The 13,240-nt window shown below is 42.3% G+C and overlaps 1 protein-coding gene across 9 annotated transcripts in view; it reads right to left on the bottom strand.

Annotated features, from left to right (window-relative positions):
• UBAP2 (ubiquitin associated protein 2) overlaps nt 1–13,240 on the bottom strand; it is a 127,039-nt gene that overhangs the window by 78,868 nt on the left and 34,931 nt on the right. For all 9 annotated transcript variants that reach the window (XM_067530851.1, XM_067530852.1, XM_067530850.1 and 6 more), the window contains exons 2-3: nt 7,987–8,126; nt 3,971–4,048 (exon numbers count right to left, since the gene is read on the bottom strand). In XM_067530851.1, coding sequence (XP_067386952.1) covers nt 3,971–4,048; nt 7,987–8,085 — 177 coding nt within the window. In that variant the 5' untranslated portion in view covers nt 8,086–8,126. The remainder of the gene's footprint in view (nt 1–3,970; nt 4,049–7,986; nt 8,127–13,240) is intronic.

Below are 13,240 nucleotides of genomic sequence, written 5' to 3'. Positions count from 1 at the left end.
CAAAATTAAATGCACTCTAAGTGCAGTCAGTCTTAGCTTTTTTGGTAATTTGGAATTGGATCTGCATCCTTGCTAAAAAATTGTAAATGATTAACTGAATAACAGAGAGTGAGAAAAACAACTATTCAAAATCATTTTTGAATTTTGTTTCAGGATTCCATTTAAGCATAAGAGACTGACTGTGACTGTCTATCTGCAGCAACTTCAGAGTCATCTGTTGGTACTTTTAGCAGCAGTGCTGCAACTAAACGTATTTCAGACAACGAAGTATCAGTAGCAAGCAAAAGATTTCAATCATCCAGTAAAACCACCACCATGGATGGGTTTGTAGTAAGGACCAGCAAATACCAACAAGACACCATAGATGAAAAGAGTGCTTGGTTCATTTATGCCACAAATTCTCCTTTTCACATTGTTAACAATAAACACTTCATTGACATGGTTGAATTCTTACGACCAGGCTACACTCCACCTGGTAGAGCAGACATTGGTGGAAGGTTGCTAGATACAGTGTATGAGAAGGAACTTGAACAGTGTGCAAGAAATACTGAAGGAAAATTTGCCAGTTTAAGCCTCAATGAGTGGACCAATGTACACAATGATCCAGTAATATGTGCCTATGTGACAACAGAAGATGGGGTTGCATATCTTTCAGAAACAATAGATACATCGGGAAATGCCGACACAACAGAATATTTAAAAAGTGGCAGTGAAAGCTGTAATAACCTGTGAACAAAATTTCAACTGTCATGTGCGCAGTTTTGTCACAGACAATGCTGTAAACGTGGCAAAGATGAGAAGATACTTAGAAGAAGAAACGGAAGGATGCTCCTTAATAACATATGGCTGCAGTGCCCATTTAATGCATCTTTTAGCCAAAGACTTAAGTACGTCTTCTCCAGGAATAAAAGAAAATGTTGAAGTCGCAAAATACTTCCGTAACAACCATTTTGCTTCAGCTTCACTAAAGAGAGCAGGAGGTTCCAAACTAATACTCCCTCAAGATGTTCGATGGAATTCTGGGTTGATTGTTTTGAACAATTTATTAAGAACTGGCCTATTCTCAAAACTTTGTGAAGAAAACAGTGATAAAACCGATGGAAGTATCTCATCCAAAGTATCTAACATTGGATTAAAGAGAAATTTAGAGGATATGCTCAGTATACTGAAGCCTATATCCATAGCCTTAAATAAACTTCATAGAAATAGTTGCTGCATTGCTGATGCTGTCGAAATTTGGAAGGCACTTCAAGAGACATTGAAGAAAGAAATACCTCACCACAGAGTTAAACTGCAGGCAATAAAGAAGTGAATGGATCAAGCACTAACTCCACCTCATTTTCTTGCGAACATTCTCAACCCCAGATATAAAGGTAGATGTCTAACTTCTGAAGATGATGATGCTGCCATAGCATGGGCATCTCAAAAACCACTCCTCAGTTATGCCAGTCATAATAAATTTCAGGGCTGGAGCAGACCCATTTAAACAGTACATGTTTACTGATGATGTTTTGAACAAAGTCCGTCTCCTGAATTGGTGGAAATCATCAGCCAGCCACCTTGAAACAGAGAAAATTAAAATAAAAAAAAATAAAAAAATTTTAAAAAAGAGTTTAAGGACAGCCGTCAGCCAGCAACTCAGGAGATTGCTGCAATTGCAAATGTGAAACATTTATGTTACATTTAATATTTAGTTTAATAAAATATAAGTGCTATTGTATTTGTGTGTGTGATTTAGTTGTTACCATTCCTAATGTTCTGCTGCTGCGTCTGCAGCTTGAGACGGGTAATGAGTATTGTGTACTATTTCCTAAATTAATAAAAATCATGTTATCTAAAAAAGTACACAAAGTATACCCTCCTAGATGTTGTAAAATTCTGTACTGAGTTGTAAATTAACATATTTTAGTGATCAGATTTGCACCATTGTTTAAGAAATATGTGAAGTAGTATCAGTATCAGTAGTATCAAGAAACTTGATTTAAATCAATGATTTTCTCTTGGTGATTTAAATCATGATTTAAACCACTTTGATTTAAATCAATCCACCCTGATTTCTGGGTTTGATTTTTATTTATATTTATAACTTCTTAGAATCAGATGCTGTTCCCAGCCCAGGTAGTTGTGTACAGCGGAGAAGTGCAGGAGCCCGAGGAAACCTTCCTCACCATGGGCAGTGCACTTTCAAAGGGGGGGGAGGAATGACTGACTAGATATAATCTCTGCAGTTGCAGATCCACCAACCCAGTCCCCTTCCCCCCACAGAAACATGATGTTCGTTGGAAGCCTCTGCCACATTCTGGTCCATGCAGGTAATGTAGCCCTCCTATGCAGCGTCTTGGAATCCTATTTATTTCCGCACACAACAGATGCACACAAGTTATGCTATACGCAGGGCCCTTTGGCTCGAGCAGGGAGTACACAACTTGGCTCCTGGCATGCACCCATTGCCATGGCAACTCAGCACATACCAGACAACTGTATAATGCAGAAATCAGAAAAAAGTAAGGGATAAAGACAATGCCTCAGACCAGGCTTTATAAATGAAAACCAAGAAAATGCCACTGGAAGGAAGGAAGCTACAACACACTCACACTAACCTGGGCCTCAAGTAGGTGGATTGCTGGATCTGCATCAGCTGAAGCTGCTGACTGGTCTTCAACAGTAACCCGAATAGTAGCACCCAACAGCAAGTGATAATATCAACACCCACAGCACAGCAAGGAACTGTATTCTTTACACTGCCTGAATTGCTAGTGATTACCCACTACAGCAAGATAGCTAGAACCCGTAGGGCCTATACTCAGATCCGGGCATGCAAGTGGAGGAGGAACTGATATGAAGCACTTTGATTTTACAATGCATTTATTTGCAAATTTATGCCTATACATGCTCTTAATGACCTGTCATTATACTTTTTTTAAAAAGATTCAGTTCACCTTTGAGCTATGTTTAAACTTCCACTTTTCATGGAAATCAGCCAAGATGTTAGCACATTCAGGTTACACAGATGATAGATATGTCCCATCTATGTATATGCATAAAAGCTAAATACGCTCTGTATTCTCAGGATTATTAAGCAACAGCAGCCCACTGAAGGAACACAGCACCTGTAGGAAATTAGGGCACCGATGAGGACTCGCTGGATAAGGTTCAGCCCAAACCAGCCCAATGGAAAACTGAGCAATTGGAAAAATCGATGACAATGATATTGGCACCTCTGACTGAGGCTAGCACTTGTCACTGAGTTTTGCAGTTTGAGGATCTTGAAATACCTTGGGCTGTTCCTACCTGGGAAGAACATCACTTTGTTTTCACCTGTGGGATGTGACTGTTTCAGCTGAAAGCACACCTTGTTACAATTACCCATGCACTTGCCACCCTGAGATTAGACTACAGCAATACTGATCTACATGGTACTGTTGCTTGAGATCATCCAGAAGCTAGTGCAGGAGGCACCTGTCTGGTTATTACACATGGTTTAGTAGACAGAGCATAACATCAGTGCTCCAAAATTTGCACTGGCTACTTATCATCCTCTAGGTGGAATTCTGGCTGGTAACTTTGACCAACAAAAGCCCCAAATTGTTTGAGACATGCCTAGGTGGGAGACTATTTGCACACCTATCACCCGGGCAATATGGCCACAATTGCAATTAGCGGAGGTGTTCAGGTTGATTTAAAATGGGAGGCGGCTACTGGCAGGGCATTCTCTGTGAGAAGTCTTGCATTCTGGAACTTGCTTCCCATCACAACCTTGACTCATTAACCTTCAGGGCATGCTGAGAGGCCATCCAATCCGCTGCCACCAAAAGACTTAACTAAGGGGGAAGGTTGAAGGATGGGAGGATGCAGTGTGACAACTTTAGAGAGATCACGGTCCTCAAAAGTTGATCAAACAAAACCATTAAGTGCCAGACTAAAGCTATATATAAAAATCAATGCACCAGTAATAACGTGGGAAACGTACTTGTTTTACTTTATCTTCAAAATCTGCATCATTCTTATCATAGATCATCTGAGCGAGGCGAATCTGTTCTGCTGTTGCCTGAAAAGTACAAATATCCAGTAAGGAGCTTAAAAAGCTTAATTAAAATATAAAACAAAAACTTGTTTCTGTACTTGTGTAATATCCCTTCCACTGCCAACTCTCACCAATTTTTCTTCCCAGATTTTAAAGAGGAATACAGGGCACAGGCTCAGAAGTTACGTGAGGAAAGAACTAAACAGGGCCTCATCTGGACTAGCTTTAGGGTTGTGCTGAAGGTATGTCAAAGATAAATCCATCTACACTACAACTGTGACACAGTCAGGGAATCTAGGTAAGTCCTAACCATGTTCCTGTAAGAGTAAAAGCCCTAAAGAGTCCAGAGCTTTCGCCTAGTTGTAGGGACGGATTCCATCTACACTACAGCTTTGTCAGCGCTGTAACTCGCCACTAGACTATGCTATAGTCTTATAGCTCAAGGTTTCACTTGCAAACAGTCTCACTTGTTTCCCCTATAAAGTGTTAAGCTGGTTTCCTTTATCTCTCCATCTGTCACTGAATATCTTTGGTAATGTCTGTTTTTGCTGTTGGAATGTTTGGTGCCTTGGTAATAATTTGGACAACAGAGCCACACTGGCAATTCGTTAGGAACCCCAAGAGCCATGCTGAACTGGCATAACATGGAGCAGATTGCAGCTGCCCTCGTCTTTCCTGTGAAGCAGCAGCAGCCTGCAGATATTAGTGGCCACATCACGGAATCCTAAATTTTGATCGATCACATGGCTTTCGGGGATCTATAGCCTCTGTGGGATGAACATCCAGAGGAAAAATGAAAATGCCTTTGGGCCACCTTTTGCTTATGAGTCTCATTCCATTCCCACCCAGAACTGGAAACCTTTGCCACAGGATACTAAACTGAATGTTGGGGAGATGACTGAGGTCCCAAGTTGATGCTAACGCACTGAGAAAGACTTCTTAGTGGAAAAAGGGGATCGTAGTTATCCATGGAAGAACACAGGTGAAAACCCACCATCGAGGCTGAATCTCATTACTATGAGGCCACATCAGAAAGGTTGCACAGCGAAATTCTATTCCTTGGCTGCTAGTCAAAGTAGCCAACACCTCTTTCAAGAAGAATGCTTGTGCTGTTAGGAGTTTACCACAAGCGCACGATTTAAAGGAGGCAGATGGCTATCACTCCTGCAACAAGTCTAAACACCGAGAAGAAGAGTTTAAAAATGGTTTTCAACACACAGCCATCAGTTGCCGACTTACTGAGGAGTCACTGCAGCTGTCCCAGTTCCTTGAGGGAAGTGCCATATGCAGTGATGAAAAGTCAGGTTCCAGGCTGCAGAGTAATCATTTTGTATTGATAACAGTACGTAGTAGTTTACATTTTCAAGGTGCTGTACATACATTATCTTCACAAAGTAAGTCAGAAGCAGAATTGAGAGAGTATTCAGGGGGTCCTTAACTCCCAGCTCTATATTCAACCTGACAGACCATTTTGCCTCCATTAAAATACCTAAGCTATTCAAATCAGAATAGCACCAAATGCATGTAAGCATAGCACACCCCAGTAAGCTGTTAAGCACATTTCTTGTAAAGGAGTAAGGTCCACAAATAATTTTAGGAACAAAGTCCTGATAAGTAAAAACCACTTGCTCAGGCTTATCTAGGGGCACAATACTCCTGTCATGCTAAGGCACCTGTTTCCCCATTTCTGATGATCTGCCCACTAATTTATCTCAGTGAAGAATTTAGACAGCAATCACCACAAACAGTAGAATTCCTGAACAGAGACAACTATATATTTGACCAGAAACAAGAAACCGGTTGTTTTATCACTGCTCAAAGAATTTCTTGAATTTTTGTCCAGGACAAAAACCAAAACCTTTTGAAGCTTGACTGTAATACAAGGTGTGACCAGCTATCATCAGTGGAATTGCACCCATTTTGAATTATGGGTCCAAAAATCACAGACAGTTACCAAACCAGCATTAGTCATGGGAAGTGTCGCTTTCAATATCTGCAGTCTGGTTTGCCCTTATCGTATGAGTGTCAACTCTATAACTAACCTCATATTAGCCTACAAAAGGTAGCGCTGTCAATTTTAGTTCTTATGACTAATAAAATGTTAACATGTTAAGACAGCTAAGTTCTACCTATCTGAAAAACCTTGCTCTTCACAGTAACAGATGCACAAAACATAGTAATTTTTAATTATCTGTCTAACTATAACACACAACATCAGAAGGCAAAACACACAAAATCAAGTAACAAAAATACTACAAGCCCAGTGTAGTAGTGATATATTAGTTGGATTACCATCCAGAGAGAAAGGAAAAATGTGTAATGTCATGTCTTATACAATTCAAATTAAGATCAGCATTACATTATGGGGTTTTAAGGTGGCTTCCAAAGTTAGCAGCATCCTCTCAATTCAGAGAAATGAATAAACAGTGATCACATAATAAAATGCAGCATATTTCTGTTGGTTTGTAAACTCCTCCATGCAAAAGTGCCAGTGTGATATCTAAAGACCGCATAGTGAGAACAGAACAGTCAGTACTTAAAATAAGCAGCTCTTCAATTGACTAAACCAGCATCACCTTATACAAAGGGAGAAGAGAAGAATTTAGGGCTTGTCTACCACTTTTGTTGGGACAACCTTATGTCGCTCAGGAGTGTGGGAAAAAAAACCACTCTTGAGCAACATAAGTTACACCAACAGAAGCTCTCCCGCTGACATAGCTACTGCTGCTCATGGAGGTGGTTTTATTATGCCGACAGGAGAACCCTCTCCCACCAGGATGGAGCAGCTACGAGTGATCTTACAAGCGGCGCAGCTGCCATTGTACAGCTGTGCCGCTGTAAGCTCTATAGTGTAAACATAGCTTTAGACACCATATGGGAAAACTCAGAAGATTTACTGTATACAAGCTGTCAGGTTATAAAAACAAAGCTTACGAAAACCACTTTCTGGGTCTGTGCAGTTGAACAAGATAGCAGCTTAAAGACTTACGAATGCAAATCAGAGGGGGAAACTTGGGGTTACATACTAAAAGAGACTACTGCAGTAGAAAGTCAGCCTCTCCATACCACAAGTCAATCCAAGAGCCAACAACAGGCACCATTCCCCAGGAGAGGACCACAGCCTGTTGCATTTTAGGACATGCAGGCCTAAGACAGAGGCTCTTGTCAGCCCAGCAGAACAGTCAGGTGACTCATGAATTAAGGCCAGATTTTCAGATGTGCTCAGCATCCAGCAGCTCCATAGCTGTTTTGAAAATCTGCCTATTAGTGCCCAGCTTCTCTTTTCTTCCCCCACTCTGATAAACTGGCCTAGACCATCATGCAGGGTTTCAGGTCTCTAAACAATGGAAAGATGTCCAAAGTCCTTCACAGACAGTGTCAACCTCAATGTCCTCAAAATACAAATCTCTTTCTTTAATCAATCTTCATTGTACTGTTTTCTGTGGGTATATACCCCCACCTGACAGGTCTGGGGGTTATTCATGACTTTGAGGCTTTCTGGACCCTGCTACAGATGCCTTTTTGAGTGTGGTCCCTATTCAGCCACTGAGAGAAGTTTCTCTCACCCACCCAAGGTCCAGCACTAACTGCAGATCCTCTAGCAACAAGATTCTAGCCTCTGGCCAGTACAAAGAGCTGAAGTCTACAGAGAGCCCGTGGGATAAGATCCTGGCAGAAGACTAGCAGACAGCCTTGAAGTTCCTTGCTGATCTGGAGCACTCCTGAAGAATGCAAGACAAGCATGGATGTAGGAATATACATCCTTCCCAAGACTGAAGCCAGCAAGCAGTTTGCTCAGTAACCCAACAGAGTATTAAAATACAAGCTACCAGATACGTTCTTCAAATTGATGCAATGCTTTCTTCCCTCCCCCATTCTCACCCTCACTGAACCTAGGGGATGGTTACAAATTATATGGCATTTACTCTCAACCTGAGGGACAGATGTTACACACCACCTACCTGTACTACTTGTTTCTGTGGTTGCGTTGGTTGTGTGGTTGATATCTGTGTTTTGTCCCGAGTGCCCCGGGTACGTTCACTGCCCACCGAAGTCATCATATACAGTATATACAAAACAATGTATGTACAAAATAGAAAATCTGAAAGAACAGGAAAAAACATATCAGCTGGTTAAAAAAGGATACATATCTCGTGGTTCAAGCATATATTACACATACAAACACAAGAGGGATGGGTAAACTCGTTGTCCAAAGGATTTATTGCCTAACTCGTACCATAAAGGGATGAAAATAGATGTACAACTTTTTCAACTGGCTAGATGCATAACCGCATACATGGAGACCACTACTGTGACTACATAGGCAAAGGGCCAGTTCAATGTATAACTGGCCATCAGCATGCATAAATATTCTAAAGTGCATCTGCGGTAGCTACATGCAGAAATTAGAGAGACAGCCGCATGCCCAACTCTTTGAAATTCAGGCCTAAAGGGTAAAAGAGCCTTTTTTAAAGGTTACCTAGGAATTTTATAGCTAATCCCATTATTGCTATATGCTGGTCTAATTTAATATTTTTCACCTTCTTCTTCCTCTTCAGTTTACAGATATATACAATTTTTATTGATGAAGATTGAACTCGGCCACTAAGATTTCTGATGTGATAGTTAAAACATATTCAATAGATTCTGAAGAGAAACACAGTATTTCCTGAACTCTTACATATTTCATTGGAAAAAGGCTGCCATTACCAGGAATTGACTAGCATGCTGTGAACCAGAAGACAGTTTCACCTGGTTTTATGAATAGGTTTGTCAAAGCCAATCTGTCCTTCAGGCTAAGTTTGTCTACACAGCTCCAACATACATAGATCTTCACAGCAACTATGTTTTTGCATTCAAAAGACCCGGATCAAAACAGACCACATGTAATTCAAGCTCAGCTGACAGTCTGATCTACATGAAAACTAATATACTGAGTAGTAGAGGACATCATTTAAACTAGAAGTGCGTCAATTACTTCACACACTACCTCAACTTGGCTGTTCGGTAATACTTCAAATAGGTATTGCAAGAGTACAGCTTTCAGCAGTTTAAAATAACTTCCTTGGATAAAAGTTCTCTAATGGGAAACTTGCAAATCTCCGTTCTATTGCTAGCACTTCTTTACAAAAGCTTTTAAACTATACTGCCTGGAAAAACACTTAGCAGCCGTCTGAACTCCAGAATGTTAAAGATTTAAGTTCAGACAGATAACTTTGAGTCACTTTTGTTTTGTACTGCCCACGACATCAGACACTGAATCCAACTTATAAGCAATGAGTACAGCCCTGTGTACACAGAGCATGGAAAGAGCCTGAATACCTTTCAAAGACTATGGCTGATAGTTTCACACTTGAGTACCTGAAGTTAGGCACCTAAATAAACAATGGGGCAGTTTTGATTTAAGAGGTGCTGCGCACCTGCAACTCCCACTGACTCCAATTTGAGTTGTGTGGATTCAGCCCTCCCTAAAGCAGCCCATTTTGGTGGCTAAATCGAGATTTGGATTCCCAAAGCAAGGCGTTCACTGGAAATGTTGTCTAAATCTACTTACACTAAACAAGTCCATCTCTGTATTACGGAAATATGCACATTTAACATATGCTTGTAGCTCAGCTATTTTATAACACTGGTTTTTTTCCCTGTATAAACATAAGACAGATTTAACCAGGTTTTAACCTTCAGATACCTAGGCTAACACAGTGTTCCTTATAATAGAGTTATAACCTTTATTCCTGCCCCCACAGACAAAAATAAGCCGTTTTATTACATAGCTGGGCCACAACCACATTTCACAACCATGTTTACTTTTCCAGTGTAAAACAACTCTTAAAAACACACACAAAAGCATGGTATTAATTCTACTGGGAAATCAAGTTGTACAGCATGGTTTGCCAACGTGCACAAAGCCAAGTACTGTTCGTGTTATAACAGTGGTTGTTTTAAAATGTTAGCCCAGATTAGAGACCTAGGTTAACACGCTATTTTTAAACCCAGTTGTAACTCATTTGGAGCCCATCCACCCTGACCAGCAAGATCATGTTATTATCTGGCTCAGCCGCAAGCAAGACTAATCATGCTTAGAGTCACAGGGTATGTCTACACAGCAACACGTACAAAACAAAAAAACATGACAGCAAGTCTCAGAGCCCGGGTCAGCTGACTTGGGCTTGCACTATGGGGGTAAAAATAGCCATGTATACTTTTAGGACCAGGCTGGAGCATGGGCTCAGAGACCTGGCAAGTGGGGAGGGCGTCAGAGACCGGACTCCAGTACATGCCCTAATGTCTATACTGCTATGCTATGCTACCCCATAGCACGAACCTGAGACAGCTGACAGGCTCAGAGACTTGCTGCACTGTGTTTGGGAGGTGTTTTGCTTTGTTGTGTAGATGTACCCACAGTTTAAGGCCAGAAGGGACTGTCAGATCATCTAATCTGACCTCCTGCACATTCACAGGCCACTAAACCCCACACCGTTACTCCTGCATTGAGCCCAGTAATCTGATTAGAATAATGTACTACAGTCCTTCGGTGACTCAAATTTAAGCATGGTTCTTTAAAACACAGCTGAAAGGCCTGTGCAGATGCGACCTTACAAATAAAAACTATTACTCCACTTGTATTCCGGCAGCCCCCACACTATGCCTCAGACATACCCTGGAAATTGCGCTGAAGAGCAGACAAGGTAAGGGCTTGTCTACACGAGTTAGTGTGCAGCAAGACGGGGTGGAATCTACAGCACACCAGCTTGCTGTGCACTAACTTGCTATGTAGACATCGCTACAACACAGTGAAAGTACCAGAGCATAGTTTACTATACAGCCAGGACTTTCACTGTGCTCTAGCAGAGTCCACACAGCGAGTTAGCACGCTGCAAACAGGCATGTTGTAGATACACATCCTAGCTTGCTGCGCACTAACTCGCCACGTAGACAAGCCCTAAGAAATCACGCTTTAAATGGTTTTATTGCACAATTACACCATGTGCACCAGGCAAAGAAACACAGCACCTTTCTAGCAGCAACAGGGTTAGGGCAGTTCTCTAGATAGGTGCTAACATTGCTCCCTAATGCAGCATAGAGAGGGCCCTGCTGTATCACTTCCTCACTAGAATTTCACCAAACTCACGCAATCATCCTTTACAGAGGTTCAGGAACAAATACAAAAAGAGGGCAACAGACACCTGCTGCTTTCTAAATCAGGGGTTAGTATGGTGCTGAGAATTTCCAGTATTTAGTGTATATCATTAATTATTTAAGATGTGGTTTAACAAGAGCCTCTCTCCCTCGCAGATGGGCTTCTCCTTCAGCTTGATCCTGCAAGTTAGTCAAATCTGTTTGACAGTCTGTTGCCATGGAAATGACCAGTATGTCACAAATTCAAGCATCACATCTTGACGGCAAGATCAAGTGTCAAGGATAAGATGGTCTGGGAGGGATAGAAAAAATGGTTACCAACCTTTTCATAACTGTTGTTCTTCAAGATGTGTTGCTCATGTCCGTTCCCATGCAGGTGTGCGTGCGCCATGTGCGCCGTCATTGGAAGCTTTTTCCTAGTGGTACATGGCAGTTACGGAAAGGTTAGTAACCATTTTTTCTTCTTCGAATGCTTGCTCGTGTCCATTTCCATGTAGGTGATTCCAAGCCGAGAGTCAAGTAGTCAGAGCTCTGTGCTGAGACGGATTCAGGACTGCTTGACCTAAGGAAGCATCATTCCTTGCCTACTGTGTGATGGCATAGTGAGTAGTAAATGTGTGTACAGATGACCAGGTGTCTAGGACTGAAACTTGTACTACAAATGCTGCTGATGAAGCTTGTGATCTTGTAGTGTGTGCTGTCAGACGAGGTGGTGGGATTTTCGCCAGATCATAGCACATATACATGCATGATGTAATCCATGAGGAGATTGTCTGGGCCAAGACTGGATCCCCTTTCATCCTTTCTGAAATTGCTACAAAAAGCTGAGCGGTCTTTCAAAATGGTTTGGTTCTCTTTACGTAGAACACCAAGGCGCACCTAACATCTAATGAGCAAAGCCTTTGTTCCTCCCTGGTATTATGTGGCTTTGGGTAAAAGACCAGGAGAAAAATGTCCTGGTTACTGTGAAAGTGTAAGACCACATTTGGAAGGAAGGATGGATGGAGCCGAAGTCGCACCTTATCCTTAAAGAAGACAGTATATGGTTGTTCGGAGGTAAAGGCCATCTTTGAAACCCTTCTAGCTGAAGTGATGGCAACTAAGACTACTTTCCAAGAAAAGTGGAGTAAGAAACACATTACCATACCTGAGCTTCAACAGCACCAGGTTGAGGTCCCCCGGGAGGCAGGGACTGGTACACCTGGGGACATAAGTACTCCAGCCCTTTTCAAAAAAAAAAAAGGGAGCAAATCAGGTTAGCAAAGACTGTTTCACCATTGACCGGTGGATGGAAAGCTGAGATCACAACCAAGTGCGCTTGTATGGACGATACCACAAGGCCTTCTTCCTTCAAGTAAAGCAGATAATTTAGGATAAGAGGCAGGGGTGTCTCATTTGGCAGGACTACTTTCCTCAAGGCACACAACGAGAATCTCTTCCATTCTGCCTGGTATGCCAATCTGGTTGATGGTTTCCTGTAATTCACAAGCACTGTCTGCACAAGAGCCAAGCAGCCCCGCTCCACCATGCAGCTTCCCTGCTGTCAGATACAGCAACATGAGTTTTGGGTGGAGCAGGCGGCCATGGTCCTGCGAGATCAGGTCTGGGAGCATCAGTAAGTTGACAGGTTTGTCCTCTGACAGGTGCAGGAGGGTCGAGAACCAATGCTGTTGTGGCCATGCCAGGCCTTAAAGATCATCCTTGCTTAGTCCCTCCTGACCTTGACCAACACCCTGTGGATCAGAGTCATGAGTGGGAAGGCATAAAACAGGCTCCCTCCCTAGGGAAGGAGAAAGGCTCCCGAGAGGAATCCAGAGCTGTGTCCCAGGTATGAGCAGAACTGGGGATGTTTTCTGTTGAGTCTGGTTGCGAACCAGTCTACTTGGGGAAATTCCCACTTCTGGAAAATGGCATTTAGGCCATCCAAGCGAATAGATGAAGGATCTGCTCAAGTGGTCTGCCAGCTTGTTCTGCAAACCTGGCAGGTAAGAGGCCGCCAAGTGAATGGACTGGGCTATGCAGTAGTCCCACTCACCACCTCCCGACATAGGTGGGAGGAGCGGACCCTGCCTTGTC

Source organism: Emydura macquarii, unplaced genomic scaffold, assembly GCF_026122565.2.
Source record: "Emydura macquarii macquarii isolate MOO-44397 ecotype Brisbane River unplaced genomic scaffold, CSIRO-AGI_Emac_v2 contig_3114, whole genome shotgun sequence".
Classification (NCBI taxonomy): Eukaryota; Metazoa; Chordata; order Testudines; family Chelidae; genus Emydura; species Emydura macquarii.
The sequence above is the reverse complement of the archived record's forward strand: the minus strand, read 5'-3'. Positions and strand labels throughout refer to the sequence as shown.